This window comes from Mytilus trossulus, chromosome 10, assembly GCF_036588685.1.
Source record: "Mytilus trossulus isolate FHL-02 chromosome 10, PNRI_Mtr1.1.1.hap1, whole genome shotgun sequence".
Taxonomy (NCBI): domain Eukaryota; kingdom Metazoa; phylum Mollusca; class Bivalvia; order Mytilida; family Mytilidae; genus Mytilus; species Mytilus trossulus.
In genome coordinates this window covers 31,977,183-32,001,975 of record NC_086382.1, presented here as the reverse complement: position 1 = coordinate 32,001,975, position 24,793 = coordinate 31,977,183, and the positions used below count along the sequence as shown (strand labels likewise).

At 31.9% G+C, this 24,793-nt stretch overlaps 2 protein-coding genes across 3 annotated transcripts in view; one reads left to right on the top strand and one right to left on the bottom strand.

Annotated features, from left to right (window-relative positions):
* The window catches only part of LOC134687216 (oxygen-dependent coproporphyrinogen-III oxidase-like), a 28,312-nt gene extending 17,878 nt beyond the window's left edge, over positions 1-10,434 (bottom strand). For both annotated transcript variants that reach the window (XM_063547340.1, XM_063547339.1), the window contains exons 1-6: positions 10,085-10,434; positions 6,334-6,411; positions 5,914-5,980; positions 4,014-4,097; positions 1,696-1,746; positions 289-363 (exon numbers count right to left, since the gene is read on the bottom strand). In XM_063547340.1, coding sequence (XP_063403410.1) covers positions 289-363; positions 1,696-1,746; positions 4,014-4,097; positions 5,914-5,980; positions 6,334-6,411; positions 10,085-10,086 — 357 coding nt within the window. In that variant the 5' untranslated portion in view covers positions 10,087-10,434. The remainder of the gene's footprint in view (positions 1-288; positions 364-1,695; positions 1,747-4,013; positions 4,098-5,913; positions 5,981-6,333; positions 6,412-10,084) is intronic.
* Positions 10,435-10,693: 259 nt separating this feature from the next.
* LOC134687214 (syntaxin-binding protein 5-like) overlaps positions 10,694-24,793 on the top strand; it is a 92,177-nt gene continuing 78,077 nt past the window's right edge. Inside the window, exons 1-2 of the mRNA XM_063547338.1 lie at positions 10,694-10,909; positions 11,016-11,113. Coding sequence (XP_063403408.1) covers positions 10,775-10,909; positions 11,016-11,113 — 233 coding nt within the window. The 5' untranslated portion in view covers positions 10,694-10,774. The remainder of the gene's footprint in view (positions 10,910-11,015; positions 11,114-24,793) is intronic.

Below are 24,793 nucleotides of genomic sequence, written 5' to 3'. Positions count from 1 at the left end.
ATGTGTCACACCGAGGTCACTTTGCATACGGAAAATATGTAGGGGGAATTGTTTCCTGGAAGCAATTAAAATAGAGTAAACTTCTTCTAAATATGAATAAATTAAAGAATTTTCTTCAGAAAAAAGTATATGTATATAAGTTTTATAATGAAAACTATCCATTGAGTTATAAAAAAACATATGCATTATTTTTTTGATTTGAGGTTTCTTATGACTTTAAGGAATTATCTTCATGACAAATTATGGAATTATTGCTCATTATCTAGTCAAATAAAATTGTAAAATCACCTCTTTTCTTGCCCATCTTTCTACCAGAAACTTTTTATCATTATCTTCTTTTTCAAGCAATCTACAAAGTTCCCCCTACAAATAAAGATCAATCAACACTTTTTATAACATGTATAACTAGATAAAACTTAAAGAATCACATATTGATTATAAATGCACTTTACACATCACGTTATACTGGCAAGTGTTTACAGGAGTCTACATATGGTTGAGGGGGATAGGAGGGGTCCTGATCCCGAAATCCAGGCTTGAAAACACAACATCCTGAGGTCCCAAATTTAAATAAAGTCAATCCTGATATCCCGAAATTTAAAAAAAAGAATTCCTGGATCCCGAAAGGGTCAATCCTGAAATCCCGAGCTTAAAAACACCTGATCCTGGAGTCCTGATAAAGGTCCTATCCCCCTTCACATATGGTTGTAAAATATGTTGTTGCTCTTAGTTTGTGTATACAATGTATGTCATGGATTTTTATATGTTTTTCATTTGTATCTGCTAATGTGCGAACTCTCTAACACGAAAAAAAGTACCATTTCATATTCTGTCTTTTGATGAAGCAGATAAATTGAAACCTATATGAGTAAGGTATTTCAGATTCCACAAAAAAAGTCCACACCATAGAATTTAAATTGAAAAAATTTGGTCTTTCATATTCTTCATATGTAAAAATTAACTTAACAAAAATGTAATCTGAGCTTTCGCTTACTCTTTATACCTTACTAGATATTATTGACTGAAAATTATCAGAATTTCATGTGTGTGCATTATATTTTAAAGATAAAATTCTGAAAATGAAAAGTAGAACGTTGGAGGAACTGAAAAGGTGTTATACAGTATGGAATAACGAGATGTCATATCTCAAGTCACTGTCACTTGTAGTTGCTTAAAGTAATCACAATAATGTGCATTAAACATGCTATGAACTGACTATTGCAAAGGCAAACAGAAGGTATATTTTAGGCAGTCCCATGATTGTTGTTCACATACAAACTATAACCTATTAATGCCTTGAGTTTCATAACCCTAGTGTCCTTATATCTTATCATACCTGCCAACTGTCACTCTTTGCGGGGGATTTCCCCCATGGAGGCTCCCAAATGAAAATTTTGAACGAGCAATTGTGTCCAAAATTTTAAACAAAACAACTGATTAACAATTGCATAAGGCTTTTATGTAGAAGCCAAAAATCAACATTCAAATACATTTGAAGCCACCCTTAAAGGTTTTGTAGGACTATAAGAGTAATTGTGCACTCAAAACCCCCATGGCATTTTGAAAAGTTGGCAGGTATGAATTAATGTAGAAGGTAGGTTTGGTAAGTGACTCAATTAATAATATAAACCCCCTCCTTTGCAGCAAGGATATAATAATTGTTTAATAAATTTAGGAATTCCATGTTTTAATTACCTGAACTCTCATGATCATTTTTTCCATTTTGTATCTCATCCCGTCAGGATTCTGAAAAACAATCAGAAACTTTAACTTAATTACCTAAATTCATTTAATTCACTTTAAAAATGGACACAACATGCACTAACGATTGTTAGAGTTCTGATTTATGGTTCAAAAGATAAAAAATGAAATAAACTATTCTCAATATTTGAGTCCCTTTTTAAGAACTGTGACAATTACATTTGATCTGCTTTTAAATTATTAACAAAAGTGCTGTCCTTTACAAAGGACCCTTTAAGTGCAAAGTTTGGTGAAGGTTGGACATATTCAAGTTGGAAGTCATCCCTTCGTTAGTTTTACAGAAGCCATCCTGAGTAGGTTGACCGTTATTGAATATCTATTTCACAGATGAAAACAAATCTACAATCCTGAACGCTTTTTCTATATATCACCTACTGACGTGTTACCGGGTTTGTAATAACATGAGCAACACAATGGGTGCCTCATGTGAAGAAGGTACTGACGCAACGTCAGATATTGCTACCATTTAGTGTAACAGAAAAATGACGTTAAATTGGAAAAGTGCTATATCTAATTATTACTACTTTCCTTTTTCGGTAAATGCAAAGTATATCGCACAAGTATAAATGCTTTGAGAATCCAATTCAATATAATTTTATAATTGACATAGGATATTCAATTTTACTGCTAGTAATTATGTGTTTTTGGAGGAATAATATTGCTGCATTATATATTCAACCCGAGTATGATTTTATTCAAGCAGTGACATACAATAGCTTATACTTATGATACTGAAGTGTTCTTTCTTTTTGATTGTCTTATAGATGTGTATTTTTTAATGTGTGCATCATTTCGTTTTGTTGAAAGCAAGACATTGTATATTTAGTGGAGGAAGGAACACGAATGCAGTTTATGCTGTCCCTAGCATTTTACGCTTGTAGCGACGTCAAATTATGACTACGGACAAACTTGCAAGACATTTTCATTAATTCGTATTTTTTTAGATAACCCTGTAATCTTAATGCTATTTGGTGTACCAACTTCAACTTTAAAAGTACTTTTTATTGGTATAGTTATCAAAGCCGAAAAATAATCTTCACGAAATCAAATCTCTGGGTTTTTTTGCCGTAAAAGTTTTGTGAAGGCATGCAAGTTTAACTCGGACATTTCCACAAGATATTGCATATCTCTTGTTTTGAATTGAATATGTAGCTCAATTTATTTTTCAATTCGAATTTTGATAGCTTACACTAAGTACTAAACTATCGTGCTTACAATTTAATCAGTTATCAGTCAAAATTTTATTTTTGAACTGAAATGTTTCAAGTTTCCAAATTAAATTTCCTATGGGACATTTCCGTAAATCGTATTCTTTTGAAAATATGTATGCAAATTTTAAATAGAGACAGTCATGTTCACCAATACTGAAATATATCACGTAATAGAATGTTCATTCAAAATTTCGAAGAGTTGCGTGAACATTTCGTGAATTATTCGAGTTTTATGTTTTGAGTTTGTTACATGGGACAACGCTATGTAAACGTTTTTTGGATAATCTGTGTCTTCCTAAGCCTATGGATATTATATAATTATTACTTCTCTATCATAATGTGAAAATTTAAGAATCAATCTTTATTTTCATGTATAATTTGAAATATTTATTTCAGCATTTCTATAAAAATTTTCCCGTCAAATATTTACTTAACGCTATTTTTTCGTGGTAGTAGCAATATCTAACGTTGCGTCACTGCTTTTCCTTCCAGAGAACCTGAAATCACCCAAAGTTTGTGATGGGGTTCCTGATGCTTAGTCTTTAGTTTTCTATGCTGTGTTTTGTGTACTATAGTTGTCTATTGGTCTTTTTTCAAAATTTCAACCTATTGATTGCTGCTGTGTCCATTTTTTAACCTAGCTAGTAACCTCAAAAGGTATTCTTCTGTCAATTATCAAACCTAGAACTTGAAAGGTCAAATTTGGACGTATGGTTTGAAAGGTTACATTGTTAAACCAAATTAGTTTTTTTTAATATTTTCTTTTTTTAAAAGTGTTAACAGCAGCTGCCATGTTATATTGCAGTATGGAAACCAATACTGTAAATTCAGAAATTATTACGATTTTAAAGCCAAAACTGCTACAGGGTAATAAACCGCAATAATTTAAACTCGCATTTTGAAATTTTGCGTAAAAATTAAACAAGATTTTTTTCAATATAGCAAAAATTAAAATTTAGTCTAAAATTATAAAATTGCATTAAATAATGCAAGCAATAATTTCTAAATTTACAGTACTCAAGATCAATACTGAATATTTACCTCTTCCAATAATTCTATACTTGTAATGGGATCCGACATCCATGCTGACTTGATTCTTGAACTGTTGGAACTTGCAGCATTGACCTAAATATTAAAAAAATGAAGCCTCTTAATTATCAGATAAGAAATACCCTGTTATCATTAATAAAATTAATTATTGTATGCACTTTTGATTTTTTTCAGGGAGGGGGAAAAAACATGTACAGAATATGAACTGAAACATTCAACTTGGAAAAATAATCTAATATTTCTCTCTTTACTGTTTTTTGTCATAAAAAACCTTCAGTTCAATGAAAGTTCAACAAAGTTTTCCATGTCTGAAAAACCTTAAATCACAAACAGAACCTAAATGTTGAACGGAATAATGTCTCACTTCTGTGACTTTAGTTGCTGACTCATCAAAAATAAAATCAAGATGCAACAATCAAACAAACAAAAATTGTACTGAAAACTTCCTCATTTAATCTGTGATTTTAAAATTCCAATATTTTAATAATAATGGATTATCTCCCCTTTGTCTTCATTGTTATTTCTAATCGATCCATATACAGTCAAGTGAATATATTTTGTTTGTTCTAAATGTGAGGCATTTAAAATAATAACAAACAAATTGTAGACCCAATCAATTGAATACTTGAAATAGTTTAACATTTAAAAAAGAATGAAAGACTTTGATTTTTAAAATTAAAATCAATTTTCAATTTTACAATTTGCAAATTGCATCAAAGGATATTGAGTGGGTTTCCTTATAATAGATAACAAGATAATAAATGGAAAATTAGACAAAAAATTGATATAGAGACGTTTTTGCAATACATGAATTTGTTTAAAAAGAAAATCATTTTTTTTTTAAATTTTGCTACTTACCCAAATTAAAAATATTTAAACATCTGAACATTCTGATTAGATTAATTCAAATTACTAATTGAAACAGAATGAGCTGGTTTAGTTCTATTTTATAAATATTCCTTAACTATGGTGTTAATCAAACCTTAATCAATCTATCAACCATAAAGCAGGTTTACACAGTATGAATTTCTGTCTGATTTTTTACCTACAGTGTTATTTAGATAGGCATCACATTTGTGTGAACACTAGAAGCTGATGTGGTACGATTAAGGTGGTACCTAACTTTACAGGGAGATAACTCTGTAAAATCAGCTAAACGTTTTAATTATGTTGTGTTGTAAAGGGAATATTAAGCTTCTCATTGATCAAAATTGGTGTTTGTCAAACTGCTATATAACCAGTATAATTTTTCTGATAAAACGGTTGGTTCAATGTTTTTGAAATTTTTATATTTTTGTCAAAGGGTCAAAGTAAATACATTGTTAAAATTTTATGAAAATTAAACGAGCCAAATTAATTTTAGCAAAAGTGTTGGGTACCACCTTAATTGAATAGAAAATTGTATCGTGAGAACAGAACACTAACTATTTACCTGGGCAACAGTATTGTGGATTCATTTATTTTCATGGATACCAATTTTCATAGATTGCCCAAAACTTGCCTTTTCATGGATATGTGATTTCGTGGTTTTGTCAAAGTCTGCATAGAACCTTATAGAACTTATGTAATTCGTTGAGCATTTAAATTTGTGGTTCACATGTTCCAACAAAAACTACCAAAAATTGGTATCCCACAAAAAATAGTGAATCCACAGTACCTGGCATGGACAACAGTATCAAATGATATTGAAATCCTATGAAAATCATTCTGTGTAAACTTTTATAGCTTGTTGTTCAGTGTGAGCCAAGGCTCCGTGTTGAAGGCCATACATTGACCTATAATGGTTTACTTTTTTTTTTAATTGTTATTTGGATGGAGAGTTGTCTCATTGGCACTCACACCACATCTTCTTATATCTAAACACATCTTTCACTACTAGGTATATTATAACCTTTAGTCTTTGCTGGTAATAAATTAACAGAGATCCAGAAACTGCACCCACAGCAGCATATGTTTTCCTAGAAAATAGAGATAGAATGAATAAACAGAGTTTAAATACACATCCTATTTCATTATATCAAATAAGACATTTATTATGGTGGTCCATAACACTACAGGGAGATAACTCTTTAAAATTCAGCTGACCCTTTCAATCACATGCTAATGTTTACAGAAACATTAAGCCTCTCAAAGATCAAAATAAGTGTTTGTCAAACTGCTATTTATCCAATGAAAAAAGTGTGAGGTCTAAGTTTTTTGAAATTTTTATATTTTTGTCAAAGGGTCTACATTTGTAAATTAAACATTTTTTTTAATTTGAAGAAAAATAATTAACAACCAAATTAATTAAGCTAGTAACCCTAAGACATACCATGTTGGAGATTTGTGTACAGATCTCAAAGTAGAGAACTGTCTAATGCAGTACTGTATCTTCTGCAAGGGTCTCATCCTACAAAATAAAACAGAGAATATTTCATTTAAATTATTTGTAAAATTAAACTCTTACACATGAACATAGCAAAATAAAGCCTGAACATTACGAATCCTACAAAAAACTAAGGGGGATCTCAAGTGCTTAGCAAGGGTAAACAGATCCTGCTCTACATGTGTCACCCATTCAGTCAGGGGTACTACTTGTACAAGTGTATTTTATTTACTTGAAGAAGTAAAAAAAAGTATACACATATAAGTAAATTTGTAGGATACTTATACAAGTGAATTTTATTTACTTGTATAGGTAAAAAAAAAATTGGCTAAATTATGTCCCTTTGGCATTCAGATTTTTTTACTTGTATAAGTAAAAAAATCATCCTTTCTTCTTTTCGTGAATTCTTAAGGTTTCTTTGCTCTAATAGAATTTCGAATTGTGAACCCTTAGCAGATGTCTTTGATAATCATTCAAGTGTAATTTCATGGACAATGAAAGTCCCATTTGTCTGTTATCTTCTTAACACTGCTTATTTACAAGCCCCAAAGGAGCAATTTTTGAATGCCTTGCGCAAATATACAAGATCTTTGCTCAATTAGTTTCTTTGATGAATTAATGAGATGAAACATTGAACTCTAATGAAAAAATTTGAGCAAACCTGGGAAAAATCATTTAAGGCATGAATTTACATCTCAAAACTTGAGGATTTTTGTGGGATTGTAAGAAAAATTTACTTATACAAGTAAATTTTTCAGAAAATTAAGGGGAGATTATTCAAACATTATTTATTTACTTATATGCATATATTTTTTTTCACTTCTTCAAGTAAATAAAATACACTTGTACAAGTAGTACCCCTGACTGCCATTGTCTTGATTTTGTTACTCATTTAAGTACAAATCTTGTGATGAGTCTAATTAGGGAATACGTTTAATTAGGGAAGACACACCATTAGTATTTTATTTTTCAAACATCAAATGTCCATTTAACATGTTTAAACAAAGAGGCAATTTTATCCATCCAAGATAGATTGAATACTATTTAAAATAATTCTAACAAAGAATTGATCATTTATTACTGCAGTAAAACAAACCGAGACAACTCCCTCCCTTGACTTGAGTGTGAATTATTATAATATGCGTTTTATAAGTGAGTCCTTGCTGGTTCACTATAGCAAAATAATTGTTTCCTGTATATACAGACAGTCATTAAAATTTTGCTGACTCTTTCTATCATCATGATCATGCTTATACAGACGAAAAATCTTAGGACAGGGAAATTTCTCCCTGTTGAAGAAGTATCATAATTCATGTACATGTATCACAAATGACAAAATTCTGTAGTAAATTGGTAAATGTTGAAGAAAAAAAGTTTTCTTTACCTATTTATAAATTGTTTGAATATTTTAGTAATATGGCTTAAGAGAGTAGATGGCTGAAATTTTGTTTGTGTATTTTTGAGAATTGTGGTCTATCAAAATATATGGATCTTCCAGTGTCAAATTCCCTAAGATTGGATTGAAAACTGTGTAGAACTTATAGACTATAAGACCAATTTCAGCAAGAATGTTTGTTTGACATTTTAATACCAAATCAACAATTTGATATTAAAAATTTAGAAATTAGTTCAGTTTTGAGTGTTATTTATTGATACCAAACTCATATATAATGAATTTTCTTTATGTAAATTCAAATTTGGCTGTAATCATTTGCCTATTGAATTGGGCAGATGGCATAAAATACATTAAAAGGAAAGAACCTGTCATTTCAGTGGTTCGAATGATAGACATGATATAGGTGATGAGAACCATTATATTTTAGTTGGAAACTTTTTTAGTTTGGATATTATAAGTAAATTATTACTAAAATATTGTGTAAAAATCTAAATACATTTTATTCTATAAAATATTTTTATCAACTGATATTGTTGCATTTAGAAGCTTGCAAAATTAATGAAACATGTATTAACAAATGTCATCCTCCCTCCTGGTTAGGTATTTGTGTCAAATATACACAATAAAATGTACAGTCTTTGTTGCAAAAAAGTACTGTTCATATTTGTTTAGGTATGCACTATTATTAGTGTTTTCTGAGTGTATACTAATTTCTCTGTTAAAGGATGTTAATGAGTAAAAAACAAATGAGTGACAACATGTACATTTCAATGACAAAACAGTACCGACAAAACATATTTATAAAAAAAAGTTTGTTCATGAGTGTCTCATATTAGTTATTTAATTCAAATACAGTATGATTTTTGTGGATTAATATGGGGACAAAGTCCCAAATTATTGCAGAAAACAAAAAAATAGTAAAAATTCGGGAAAATTTCCCAAAATTTTCATTCTACTACTGAACTAGACTTCCCCGCATCTGACATCAGACTCAGACTTCTCTTGAACTGAATTTTAATGTGTATATTGTAATACATTTACTTTTCTACATTGGCTAGAGGTAAAGGGGGAGGGTTGAGATCTCATTGTTTAACCCTGCTACATTTTTGAGCCTGTCCCAAGTCAGGAGCCTCTGACCTTTGTTAGTCTTACATATTATTTTTAATTTTAGTTTCTTGTGTACAATTTGGAGTTTAGTATGGCTTTCTTATCACTGATCTAGTATATATATTTGTTTGGGTGCCTCCGGGTGCAGGAATTTCTCGCTGCATTGAAGACCTGTTGGTGACCTTCTGCTGTTGTCTGTTCTATGGTCGGGTTGTTGTCTCACATTCCACATTTCTATTCTCAATTTTATCGTACAATAAAGTTTTATATTTTACAAACTGGGGCAATACATTTATATTCTCTTGATAAACTTAAAAGCAAGAAAATAAATAAGTCCCAGTCAAATTGCAAGTAAGTTAGTTTGGCCCTTTTGTTACTTCTTATTCTTTTCATGTGTCTTTCTATGTTGTGATGTTTTACTATTGTGCCAGATTTTGGTGAAGGTTGGTACATTTGTACCTATTAAAAAGTTTAAACACATTGCATATTTGTTTGCACCTGTCCTAAGTCAGATGTTCAGTCATGTGTCAGTAGTTATTGTTTGTTGATGTGGTTCAGAAGTACTTCTCTGTTTTTATATGGATTGATTTATAGACCGTTGGTTTCCCATTTGAATGGTTTTAGACTAGTCATTTTTAGGGTCCTTTAAAGCTTGCTGTTCAGTGTCAGCCAAAGCTCCCTGATGAAGACCATACTTTGAACTACAATGTATGATGGTTTACTTTTACAAGTTGTGACTTGGATGGAGAGTTGTTTCATTGGTACTCATACCACATCTTCTTATATCTACATTTGTAAGTCATATTTAAAATATTTGTTTTTTTTTAATTTCCTATCTGTATTCATAAGATAATTCAAATTTGATGTTTACTACCAATCTGTTGTTGATTTGACCAGATGTCAAGTTGACCTTTTCTGTGGGTGCCGATTTGAAAAATGTTTGACTAGTTACTAGTAGTACCATATCTCATTAACTGCAAAACAATACACCTTATCACTATTTCCGCTTGACCCGAGAATCTGTTCCGCTTGAACTATTGGCGTCATACAACAATCACTTTTCCATTGTGGTGTCAGACATTTTGAATTATGATGTCAAAATTTTACGGGACCCTGTGTGATGTCCAGTAATGGGGGACAAATAGCGATAAGGTGTATTATCTTACAATCTGGCTAGATCATACTTAGACTTACATTATCACAGAAAGCTGTTGTTGAAAATATTTCTTTGTAGCATAAAGTTCTAATCAGCTTTCTCTTCTGCCGTCTTAAGAACTATAAATGTGTAAATAGAGTAACAAGTTCCACTTTTTGAGCTTTCACCTTTTTAGTTTTACGTGTCAAATAACACGGCAGTCCGAATGAAAAAGTATATGGTTAATTGAAGTTGTCAACAGTTTTATGAACACAAATTCAAAAATTTAGCATAAATGTTTAAAGAAGCTTTGCAGTTTAATGCTAAAAACCACACCATTGTCTCCAAAACATTGAAATAAAATTTGCTGCTTAGTGTTTATTTTGTTACATGGGGGCTGACATCTTGATTTTACAAATTACACTGTAAATATAAAAAAACGAATTTAAGCGTAGTCTCATCATCAAATCTTGATTTTGTAGTATTAAAAATTATCACTAATAATATAAATAAATGATTCAGTTTATATTTTTATAATAAAGTTGTATATTTTAGAATTATAGAGATATAAAAGTAGATAAAAAAATTGTTTCGTTTCTGTGAGTACTTTGTATTTTATAAAAACAGAACTTGATAATTAGAGCATAAACTCAATGTTCATCCGGGTTCCTGTCTGTCAAGTAATAATATTCAGGCAAAATGGAAGAACGTGTCAACGGCTCGTTACATGTACAGAGATTTAATTGGAAATGGCTAAAATGAACAAGAAGAAATTTAATATAAAGGGCGTGTTCGACGGCATACGATTCTCCGTCGGCGCCCAGCAAAAATCAGAAAATGAGATCGAAGAGACGTTACGAACAGATCACTTTCAAGTTTGCAACGTAAGTTCATCAACATCATTTTGCATCCGATTGTATCAAATCATTTTACTGTACCATTTCGCACTCATTTCTTCCATTAATTTAAATTTTTCCTTTTTGTTTACAGACTGTTAGACATGGATTTCCTTATCAACCAACAGCAGTAGCATTTGATCCGGTGCAGCATCTTCTTGCTATCGGCACAAAAACAGGCTGGCTCAGATTGTATCCTTAAATACTGTTCATGTATAGTCGCCGTCAGCTGAAATTCGTAGCGGTTATCAATTAAAATAATCTAAACTATCAACCACGTTCACTCGAGATATAGTTTTTCACATTCCATTCATAAATCGCAAAAAGAAAAACCACTACTGACCTACCTTTTAAGTGATTGCACTGTGATAATCCTGACCTTCACATTTTCCAAGACTATTTTCAATGGTGGAATCCGCCATTGTTTTTTCCGGAAGTGTTCCCCTGGAGTTCAATTTCATAACATTTGCATAAAGCGCGGGAAACCGTATCACATCAATGAAAAGAACATTTCAGGAAACTGCGTAAATGACGAATTTCACATGTAAACAAATGATCCTCATAGAAACGAAGATGGCGGAATTACAATGGAAAACATTCTGGAAAATGTGAAGGTCAGGATTATTACAGTGCGATCACTTAAAAGGTAGGTCAGTAGTGGTTTTTCTTTTTGCGATTTATGAATGGAATGAGAAAAACTATATCTCGAGAGAACGCGGTTGATAGTTTAGATTATTTTTACCGATAACCGCTACGAATTTTAGCTGACGGCGACTATAATGCATTATTTTTCAAGTCTGATTTTTGGGATTAGTGATAATAGAAATGATTTGGATTATTTACATTTAAGATAATGGAAGGAAAAACAGTTGGCATTGAAAAGGTAGGTGGCATTTCATTAAAATATCATGAATATTGACAGTTGTAAAAAAAATCTGGTGATAGCATAGTAGAGGTTTTTGGATCAATATTACAATATAAGTGAAGTACATGAGGCACTAAAGGGTCAACAAAGCCTTGAACTCTATAAATATTTACTGTTTTACCATTTATAAACTAACATTGTATATTTAATTAAAAAAATTATACACATATTTATGTGAAACATAAATAGAGAGTCGCCTTTCATTTTCAAATTACACTGAATATTCATAATTATTTGTTGGATACTACTTTTCGAGGATTTTGTAGGTACAGGTTAACCACGAAATTAAGTATTCAAAACAAATTACAAATTTTTCTATAAGGTATAAACAAGCAGATTTAGCAATACCACGAAATTAAATATCCACGAACATGCAAGTTTTCCTCCATCCACGAAAATAAGTGAATCCACAGTATTATTGAAATAGAATATGTAAAAGTAAAATATCTGAAAAAGTTTCAATGAAATATCTAATGTTTAATTCCTGGCTCATGTCGTTATAAACTAAAAACAACCTAATTAGGTTGATGTGAACTCATTGCTTTCCTGTCAAAGTTACAATTTAATCTTTTCTAAGTATAAAAATCAAATATAAATTATACATCTGCAAATAAATAAAGGCTCATTATAAGTTTTGAATGCTGTTATCATATTTATACATTATATGTTAATATTCAAAACAGCTGTAATCCAGAAAAAAAATATATAAATAATTTAATCCGTATAATACAAATTTGTCAATGATACTGGGGTTTCATTTAATTGTTATATTATTACAATGTAAGACTTTGCAACTCATAGCTACATGTTCATGTACATGAATGTGATGATCAAGAATTGTTTACTTTTATTTCCTTTTTTGATTTAATTGTACATGTTGTACAGTCATTCACATACTTGGCTTGTACATGTATGTTTAACAATAATTACATGTATCATAATCACATGATGATTAATATTCATTGTAACAGAAGTTACATTATATAAATAGTAAAATACAATGTGTTTATAAAATACAACATTGAAGGATACTGTCATATCAGGTTTAGAATTGATACATGTACATTTATAGTTCTGAAGACTGCTTTACAATGTATCCAGAGGTCCTCAGCTGGCACAGAAATAAAATTGAGTGCTAGTTCAGTAAAAATGGATGTCATAGTGTCATTAGTGATACTAAACTCCATAACATATAAATGGACTAAAATCAAAAAAACAAACAAGACTTTTAATAAAAACGTGTTGTGAGATCTCAATCCTCCCCATCTTCTAGCCAACCTAGAATAAAGAAACACATTGCAATACGCACTTATCATATATTCATTTTTACTTCAAAACTTTTGTCTTGAGTTACAGGTCAGACGTTTACAAAACTTTTGTCTTGAGTTACAGGTCAGATGTTTACAAAACTTTTGTCTAGAGTTACAGGTCAGAAGATTAGCCCAGTATTGCAATTACTGAATAGCCTGTTACATATTCTAACATACTAAACTGGCAAACATCTGATATGCAGCTGAAACCTAATATTCCTGAAAATTTTAGACCCTCAGGCCACACTTAAAAATATTTTGATTTGCCCAAACCCTACCCAAGGTTGAGACAGTGGGTAGGTAGGTAGGCATTTTCTTTTTTTTTTCTTTTTTAAAGAAATTGTAGTATCAGATGTCTATTAGTCTTCATGCCTATTTGATTAAAAAAAAACTTCTTCAAATTGGGACAATAAAAGAATTTGAGTAGGCAGCTTTTTTCTGGGTAGGTAGCGTTTGGGCAAACAAACCTATTATTTATTTTGGCCTCAATTATATATACATTTGTAAATGTATCATGTCAACAGTGATCATGTGAGTGCACCAAAATCTTTTCCCAATTGCAACATGAACTACATGTACCTGTAGTAGTCTGAACTTAGGAGACCAACATTCTGACAATTTTCCTATATGTATGCTTATAAACAAATATTTGCAAAAAGTTATTAGTCAGCATAAAATTTTATTGAAAAATAAAAGATTATATGCAATTAAGGGTTCTGACCCAGATTTTACTGTTCATTGAACATGTAAAAAGTAAAATCACTTAAATACTGAACTCAGAGGAGAATCCAATTGGAAAGTCCATAATCATATGGCAAAATCAAATAACAAAACACATCAAGAACGAATACACAAGAACTGTCATATTCCTGACTTGGTACAGGCATTTTCAAATGAATAGCATGAGTGGGGCTTGGGTGCAATCTGTCCTATGGACATGCAAGATGTGCAAAATCTATTCTTGTGCAAAGTATTTTAGTTTTTATGGAAGATATTTTATCAACAAAGTGGTAATTATTCGCCAGTCCAACAGAGGGAGTATTAAGTTTTACCCTGGTCTGTCTGAATGCCCCAAAGTTGGTTTTCATTCTCTAACTTTCGTTTGCCTTAAAAAAATATTATAAATATACATTTGTATTACCAAATGTCATGAATGTTATATGAAACTTGTACACAATGACTACATGTATGACCACAAAACAGATCAAGTTTGAATTTTGGTGTTGTCACTTTAGTTCATAAAAAATATTCATTAAAATATTTCAATATTTGACACATACAATGTACAACATGTACAATGTACATGTACATGTATGCACATCTCATTTTTTTCCATTTTCACAGCTTGCAGTTGTTGAGCTTTAAATAATTGATAGAGGATTAGAGGCGCATTTGTTTTACAAGTACATGTATCAGAGATTTTCACTTATCAATTTTATTCTGATTAAATATTGATAGTTGCATCAATAAAAGTATATTAGTTTTTGGAACAAGTCTGATTGCAGCATTGCATGTTTGAGAAGTATTTTGTAACCGATTTCTTGTCAAGTTAAAACAAATGCAAAGTAGTGAAATAGAGACTAGTAATGGATTTCTATAAATCTTAAAAGATTGCAGTGCTGTTTGTTCACCTCATTTTTCTTTGAAGAGACTCAGATTATGCAAAATGGTAGACAATGATATCAAAGTTTCTTTCTAAAAAATTGTTTCTTCGTATATACTTAATGTAGTGTAGAAAAAGTCAATAATTTAATCATGCTTTTTATTGATATTTCCATGTAAATGCTGTTATGATTTTTTACGCTGCATTTGTTTGATTTGTGATCCGCCACCCACAAAGGAAGTTGTATACGCATGAGTTTGTAGGTTGGTTTAGTTTATTATTCAATATTTTATTTTTCAAAAGAGTACAAATTACAATGTTATAATGCAAGCTAGAAATATAGGGATTCAGAGACATGAAAATTTTATCATATTTATATGTAAAAATTTATATCATGCAGTGGCGGATCCATGGGGAGGGTTCCAGGGGTTGGACCCCCGTTTTTTTTTACGATCAATGCATTTGAATGGTAGCATATAGTTGAAGTTGGAACCCCCCCTTTACTCTGGGTTGGGAATCCCCCTGGCATGTTTATTATGTAAGTTTCTCTCTTATTTAATTCACCACAATAACCTTGCATAGTCATTTTGATGCTCATCAACTATGTCCTTTTACTTAAATTCCTTTTGTACTTGCAAAAAATTTTTCAGTTAAAAATATTGAATTTATAATTTTATTTCATTTAATGAGAACTCATAAACATACAAATGTACTTATATTTAAAAATAAATATCATAGCTATAGTTATATAACCCATTTACTGCTATATAAACAATGGGGAAAACATTAAAATTCACAACTCTCAAATCCAATAAAAACATAGTGGGTTGAATCATCTTATAAAAGTTATATAAATCCGGTTATTAATACAAGTCTTATTAACTGCAGCCTTTATACATTTTGTATAAGATAACTTATAAGATATAAGGCAAAACAAAAAAGTATGTGTTAAATGTCACATGCTGAAAAAAGAGGGTAGGTAGGTAGGATTTTTTTTACATTGAGTCTATAAGAGCAATTTAACATAGTGGCTTTAACAGTGCTTAATAAAAAATGTAAAAAAACCCTTTAGGGATAAAAATCAGGGTAGGTAGCTTTAGGGGTACAGTTAACACAAACTTTATTTGGGGCCTAAGAATCAAATGAAAGCCCAGGTACATGTAATATGAGCCCTCTGCCTTTCATCACCTCCTCTTTAAATATGTCTCCTACTTAGAAATAAACATAGTAACTTCTAAGACTTGGGGTATTATTAAATCCTCTTATTGATCAATTTGATAAAAATTCTCATTTAACTCTTTAATTGAATTTTTCTATTTGTATATAGATTAAGGTACTTATTGTAGGTAACATACATTTTCAATTAAAAACATATCTAGTTTAAAGGATTTTTTTTCTTCAATTAAGTTTATTTTTCTTACTTTTTCATAGCTTGTATTATAATGTACATGTTGATTCATTAAATAAAATTGAAACCACAAAGACGTGAGCTAACGTGAAAATTTGAAGCAAATGTACTTTTTTGTACATTGTACATTTTTTGTACATGTACATTATATTAAGTGCCTTTGTGAATAAATTCCATACAATGTGCACACCGATCTACATTTTAATCTCATATTAATATTTATGTAATGCACATCTTTTTAATGAAACATTATGGCTGAAAACGAGATTTTACATTGTATATTATATACTGAGAAGTGTTATTAAATGCAGCATCATTATGTTTGTACAGGATAAATTATCTCATTCATGTCATTGGAAGCTATTGGATTTAATTTGTTTATTTTGGAAGATGCAGTGATGCACCAACTGTTTTAAGAACAGTGACCTGATAAATGTATATTCAAAATCCCAGGGCCCTTCCCCTACTCCAACCTCTCTCCCTCCCCCTTCTACTGCCACCTCACTACATTTTCCCCAGCATATGCCTATTTTTAGTCCCTGGTCTTTCCCATAAATCAGTAATCCCTGCCTTCTACTCCATGACCCTGACCTTACCCCTGTCCATCCCCCCTTTTAAGGACCTGAAATAATGTATCACCAAATATTTTTTTCCTTTTGATGAAAATATTTGTAGGATACATGTACATTCATATATACATATGTAATACCACCAAATCATGGTACGTCACATCCATAAGAAAATAGGTAGAAAAGAATTATTCCCTTGAATTTGACGTTTGAACATGTAGGCAATTTAAGTCCTACATTTTATTGCAGTAAAACATTTCTGTGTCTGTCTTGGGTATTTCAAAGCACCATTTTTTGTTTGTTTGGAATTTTTATAGAATATTTTGTATACTTGAGGTTACATGGTTACTAAACCTTGTACACAGATTAAATAAGGGGAGAAATTTGATTGGTTAACTTTCAGTGATGGTTATTTTCTAATATCTAATGAAATGTTATGTGAAATTTTTTCTATAGTATTGGACAGGATAAAACTTGACTCATGCCAAGTATTTCTTTATTTGAAAGAAAGATAAATTTTGCAATTTTTTTTGAAAAGTGCAACTTTAACAAAGACTTCCAGGGGGAAATCAGTGGGGGAATTACACCTATATATGTATTTATATATCAGGTTGTTACGTATTCAACTACAAGCATATAACATCAATCATAAATACAATGTAGTTGAAATTCAGACATTTTCCTCCTTACAAATTAATAGCTATTTAAAGGAATTTTAGTGGCATTGTGAAAATATAATTGAACTAGCTTAGCTAGTTAGGAATTGACCTCACTGTCAAACACACACAACTTGTATTGATTTTCTCTTCATGTAGCTGTATGTCTTTTGCAAAAGATCCACAGATTGTCAAGATAAATATTGTCTGATGGACTGTAGTGACTCTTGTGCAAGAGAATGACAACAAATGAGAAATAAATAGTAGAAAAAACACATCTTTGCTAGCCAAAAGATACGATCCACTCTAGAGAGGAGGGGAGTAGATCTTGGCGCTGGGCAAGTGAAGATTGAGAAATCAAGGAGATGTTCAGATTGTCTAGATAAATATTGTCTGATGGGCTGTAGTGACTCTTGTGCAAGAGAATGACAACGAATGAGAAATAAATAGTAGAGAAAACACATCTTTGCTAGCCAAAAGATATGATCCACTCTAGAGAGGAGGGGAGTAGATCATAGCCCTGGGCAAGCGAAGATGGAGAAAACAAGGAGATGTTCAGATTGTCAAGATAAATATTGTCTGATGGGCTGTTACGTGACTCTTGTGCAAGAGAATGACAACAAATGAGAAATAAATAGTAGAGAAAACACATCTTTGCTAGCCAAAAGATACGATCCACTCTAGAGAGGAGGGGAGTAGATCTTGGCGCTGGGCAAGTGAAGATGGAGAAAACAAGGAGATGTTCAGATTGTCAAGATAAATATTGTCTGATGGGCTGTTACGTGACTCTTGTGCAAGAGAATGACAACGAATGAGAAATAAATAGTAGAGAAAACACGTCTTAGCTAGCCAAAAGATACGATCCACTCTAGAGAGGAGGGGAGTAGATCATAGCCCTGGGCAAGCGAAGATTGAGAAATCAAGGAGATGTTCAGATTGTCAAGATAAATATTGTCTGATGGTCTGTAGTGACTCTTGTGCAAGAGAATGACAACGAATGAGAAATAAATAGAAGAGAAAACACATCTTTGCTAGCCAAAAGATACGATCCACTCTAGAGAGGAGGGGAGTAGATCATAGCCCTGGGCAAGCGAAGATTGAGAAATCAAGGAGATGTTCAGATTGTCAAGATAAATATTGTCTGATGGTCTGTAGTGACTCTTGTGCAAGAGAATGACAACGAATGAGAAATAAATAGAAGAGAAAACACATCTTTGCTAGCCAAAAGATACGATCCACTCTAGAGAGGAGGGGAGTAGATCATAGCCCTGGGCAAGCGAAGATTGAGAAAACAAGGAGATGTTCAGATTGTCTAGATAAATTTTGTCTGATGGGAGCCGTAGTGACTCTTGTGCAAGAGAATGACAACGAATGAGAAATAAATAGTATAGAAAACACATCTTTGCTAGCCAAAAGATACGATCCACTCTAGAGAGGAGGGGAGTAGATCATAGCCCTGGGCAAGCGAAGATTGAGAAAACAAGGAGATGTTCAGATTGTCAAGATAAATATTGTCTGATGGGCTGTAGTGACTCTTGTGCAAGAGAATGACAACGAATGAGAAATAAATAGTAGAGAAAACACATCTTTGCTAGCCAAAAGATATGATCCACTCTAGAGAGGAGGGGAGTAGATCATAGCCCTGGGCAAGCGAAGATTGAGAAATCAAGGAGATGTTCAGATTGTCAAGATAAATATTGTCTGATGGTCTGTAGTGACTCTTGTGCAAGAGAATGACAACGAATGAGAAATAAAAAGAAGAGAAAACAAAGAGATGTCCACATTTAAATTAGATGCTTTGAAATTTAGAAAAAAATTCCCATGCAGGATATACGGTAACCTACTGACATTCCTGTTTATGTCACAGATTATCTAAAGTTTTTGTGTTTTTTTTTGGTGTAGTGAATTTTGACAAAACTGCATGCAGTCAAATATATACCATGTAACAAAAAAATCAAGTAATTTAAAAAAAAAATTATACAAGCCTGGCTTTTTTTTCTTTATAGGAACAAACTCAAAACATACCTTTTTAAGATTTTTCTTTGGTCTTAATGTAATGTAATTATTTTTTTTGTAACTTCTAAATTGTCTGAATGTGCATGTACATGTACTACATGTACAAATTTCACTATAAAATCAAATTTATACAATTTGTATACAAAAGTCATGTACATGCATATTTTAAAAATTATCATAAAAAAATACTGGATAAAAAAAAAAAAATTGTATACATCATTGATGCACGTAGGTCATGTAGGTTTCCTTTAAACATTTAATTCTAAAAATCATGGCATTAATGCATAGTCAGACCAAGCATTATAACTGATAAAAAATTCAAAAATGAATAGGTAGATGGACTTCAACAATTCAGAAGAAAGGACATATGGTATTTTTTCAGAATACTTAAAATGTGACATTTAATTGCATTCGTATATATATGTACATGTAATAATTGGTAAAAATAAAGGTCATTATATATATAATTATCACCCATCTATTGATCAATAGTATATACGGTGAATGTACATGTACATTTGTAGATCCATTTTAATATTTACAACTAATAATATTACCTACACAATATGTACAACACTGCATAGTTTATATCTTAAAATTGCAATATAAAATAATTTTTAAATGAAGGCAATATATTCAAATCTATTTTATGAAAACACAATACAATTGGAGACATGTGGTGAATGTGTCATTAAATCATTTTGTAAAATTGATATATAAATGTATAAAGTAAATTGTCCTGTTGAACTAGTTTTCCCTCACCAAAATATTCCAAAATATATACTTTTGATAATGGGGAAATATTTTTGTGGGTATAAACCACTTTATATAGTGTTCAATGGTGTTCGTGGATAAGTTATATTTAATTTTTGATTTTAAATTTTGTTATGCTATCGATCTGTTTACATTGCCCATTTAAACCTTTACCTGTTATGATTTTTATGCCCTTAAAGGCGCATTAAGTTTACCCTTGTCCGTCTGTCTGTCTGTACAAATGTATGTACCAATATTAGTTTCTGTTTTCTAACTTGAGTTTGCCTCAACCAAATTTTATGAACCTCTTACATAATGCTTAATATTACTACAAAATGCAGATTTTGTTTGAATTTTAGTGGGTCACGCTTAGCTTTCTAGAGTTATATTCCTTTTCAAATGGAAAATTGCTGAAATTTTGATTCTGTTCTCTAACTTTAGTTTGCCTCAACCACCTGTTATAAAACTTATACGCAATGCTTATAACCACAAAAGGCAGATCATTTACAAAGTTGGGTTGTGTACCTTTTGATTTTCTTGAGTTATGACCTTTTATAATTATATATAAGGCTGAATGAAGGTGGGAACATCATTGATGTTTTATGCTTTTTGAGAAATTAAAGATCCAAATGTTAAGGACTGAGAGTTGATGAAATATAACAACATTTCCCCAAATTCAGAACTGATTTTATCCACGATATCATTTTCCAACATTGAAATGGAGTTCACCAATAAAAACTGGCCGGCATGAAATAGCTTATAAGCGGTTGTGTTAAAACACGTAAAATCAAATCGAATCTTGATGTCAGTCATACATGTTTTTCTCTCTGGGCATTGAGGCTTCCTCCACCAAAGCAGTGGTGTAAAACACAGAAAATCAAATCAAATTTTGTTGTCAGTCATACATGTTTTTCTCTCTGGGCATTGAGGCTTCCTCCAACAAAGCGGTGGTGTTAAAACACAGAAAATCAAATCAAATCTTGTTGTCAGTCATACATGTTTTTCTCTTGGCATTGAGGCTTCCTCCACCAAAGCAGTGGTGTAAAACACAGAAAATCAAATCAAATTTTGTTGTCAGTCATACATGTTTTTCTCTCTGGGCATTGAGGCTTCCTCCACCAAAGCGGTGGTGTTAAAACACAGAAAATCAAATCAAATCTTGTTGTCAGTCATACATGTTTTTCTCTTGGCATTGAGGCTTCCTCCACCAAAGCAGTGGTGTAAAACACAGAAAATCAAATCAAATTTTGTTGTCAGTCATACATGTTTTTCTCTCTGGGCATTGAGGCTTCCTCCAACAAAGCGGTGGTGTTAAAACACAGAAAATCAAATCAAATCTTGTTGTCAGTCATACATGTTTTTCTCTCTGGGCATTGAGGCTTCCTCCACCAAAGCGGTGGTGTTAAAAATTTTGTTGTCAGTCATACATGTTTTTCTCTCTGGGCATTGAGGCTTCCTCCACCAAAGCGGTGGTGTTAAAACACAGAAAATCAAATCAAATCTTGTTGTCAGCCATACATGTTTTTCTCTCTGGGTATTGAAGCTTCCTCCACCAAAGCAGTGGTGTAAAACACAGAAAATCAAATCAAATCTTGTTGTCAGTCATACATGTTTTTCTCTCTGGGCATTGAGGCTTCCTCCAACAAAGCGGTGGTGTTAAAACACAGAAAATCAAATCAAATCTTGTTGTCAGTCATACTTGTTTTTCTCTCTGGGCATTGAGGCTTCCTCCAACAAAGCGGTGGTGTTAAAACACAGAAAATCAAATCAAATCTTGTTGTCAGTCATACATGTTTTTCTCTCTGGGCATTGAGGCTTCCTCCAACAAAGCAGTGGTGTAAAACACAGAAAATCAAATCAAATCTTGTTGTCAGTCATACATGTTTTTCTCTCTGGGCATTGAGGCTTCCTCTACCAAAGCGGTGGTGTTAAAACACAGAAAATCAAATCAAATCTTGTTGTCAGTCATACATGTTTTTCTCTCTGGGCATTGAGGCTTCCTCCAACAAAGCAGTGGTGTAAAACACAGAAAATCAAATCAAAACTTGTTGTCAGTCATACATGTTTTTCTCTCTGGGCATTGAGGCTTCCTCCAACAAAGCAGTGGTGTAAAACACAGAAAATCAAATCAAATCTTGTTGTCAGTCATACATGTTTTTCTCTCTGGGCATTGAGGCTTCCTCCAACAAAGCGGTGGTGTTAAAACACAGAAAATCAAATCAAATCTTGTTGTCAGTCATACATGTTTTTCTCTCTGGGCATTGAGGCTTCCTCCAACAAAGCGGTGGTGTTAAAACACAGAAAATCAAATCAAATCTTGTTGTCAGTCATACATGTTTTTCTCTTGGCATTGAGGCTTCCTCCACCAAAGCAGTGGTGTAAAACACAGAAAATCAAATCAAATCTTGTTGTCAGTCATACATGTTTTTCTCTCTGGGCATTGAGGCTTCCTCCACCAAAGCAGTGGTGTAAAACACAGAAAATCAAATCAAATCTTGTTGTCAGTCATACATGTTTTTCTCTCTGGGCATTGAGGCTTCCTCCACCAAAGCAGTGGTGTAAAAACACAGAAAATCAAATCAAATCTTGTTGTCAGTCATACATGTTTTTCTCTCTGGGCATTGAGGCTTCCTCCAACAAAGCGGTGGTGTTAAAACACAGAAAATCAAATCAAATCTTGTTGTCAGTCATACATGTTTTTCTCTCTGGGCATTGAGGCTTCCTCCAACAAAGCAGTGGTGTTAAAACACAGAAAATCAAATCAAATCTTGTTGTCAGTCATACATGTTTTTCTCTTGGCATTGAGGCTTCCTCCAACAAAGCGGTGGTGTTAAAACACAGAAAATCAAATCAAATCTTGTTGTCAGTCATACATGTTTTTTTTCTCTTGGCATTGAGGCTTCCTCCACCAAAGCAGTGGTGTAAAACGCAGAAAATCAAATCAAATCTTGTTGTCAGTCATACATGTTTTTCTCTCTGGGCATTGAGGCTTCCTCCAACAAAGCAGTGGTGTTAAAACACAGAAAATCAAATCAAATCTTGTTGTCAGTCATACATGTTTTTCTCTTGGCATTTAGGCTTCCTCCAACAAAGTGGTGGTGTTAAAACACAGAAAATCAAATCAAATCTTGTTGTCAGTCATACATGTTTTTCTCTTGGCATTTAGGCTTCCTCCAACAAAGCGGTGGTGTTAAAACACAGAAAATCAAATCAAATCTTGTTGTCAGTCATACATGTTTTTCTCTCTGGGCATTGAGGCTTCCTCCACCAATTTGATATGTCCTTCATCCTGGTTGAACTACTTTTTGGAATCAACCTACATCATAACATGTACAGTATAAATTGGTAATTTTTGATCTCCTGACATTTTAATGTGTATGAAATGATTGTAACTGACTTTTGAGCAACTTACAATCAGTCATGCATGTAATCTTATATGAATACATTCAATTCACTTCATGGCTTGAATTAGAAGATTTAAGATTTGCAATCTTATACTGACTAACATCAGTTGTTTTCATGTGTAAGACTCAAAGTACTTTCCCCAAGACAGACAATCACATCACATATAAATGGCCATTAAGTAGCTTTTGTCTAGTGATATAGACAATTTGATAATGGCTTTGAAATTAAGCAAAGAAAATTTGATTTATTCAGTTACTGCCACAGTCAGTTGCATCAGGATAATATGAAATTAGGTTTATCATGTTTATATGCATGTGGAAAAAAATTTGCTGGATAAGTTTTCAAAATTTAGAATATAGAAATACATGAGGGATTCAATTGGGTTGGTTAACAAAATATAAAATAAGAAAAAAAGAAAAGTGGACCAAAAAAGTCGACTAGATGGAGAAAAAAGGGGGGAATGTGAATAATAAAGGGAGTGGGCAATAATACAACAGATAGATAATGAGAAGCAATAATAAAGAATGGAGAAAATAAAAGCTAAAAAGAAAGTATAAGATATAACGGGCTATTATTTTTGAACTTCAAGTTATTTTTAATTGTGAAATTTGCTTGATTTCTTGTTAATAAATTCCATGTTTATTCTGTACTGAAATGTTCTGTGCAGCACACAATACTTTCTATTACAAAGAAAATAGAATATTTTCAATAGAATGTACTGTGCCGCGCACAACACTATCTAACCAAAATACATTGTATATAGAAAGTGGAAGTAAACACTCAAAAGATTATAATACCAAATAAACATGGAATTTATCCAAAAAAATTTAAACACAAGAAATTATGCAAATTCCATATTTAAAAATAATTCCAAGTTCAAATAATAGCCTGTTATATACAGAATGAAGACCCCTTCCCTGTCTAATCACATTTCAAAAGTATTTTCGACTATCAAATTTATAAGATACCTACGATAATTGAAACTTTATAAACGCAGATCAAAGGTACATCAATTTCAGCAACACATTGAACATATCGTTAATTTGGTAACAATATATAGAGCTTTAATTAGCACATTGCATAGGATATTTCACATACAAATATATTTGTAAAAGACTTCAAATATTAACAATGATATTTTTGTATAAGTACAGTATATTTACCTCAGCCAATGTCCTTGTGTGATCTATTGCTTTTTGTTTACTAAATGTAATCCATTATAATCAG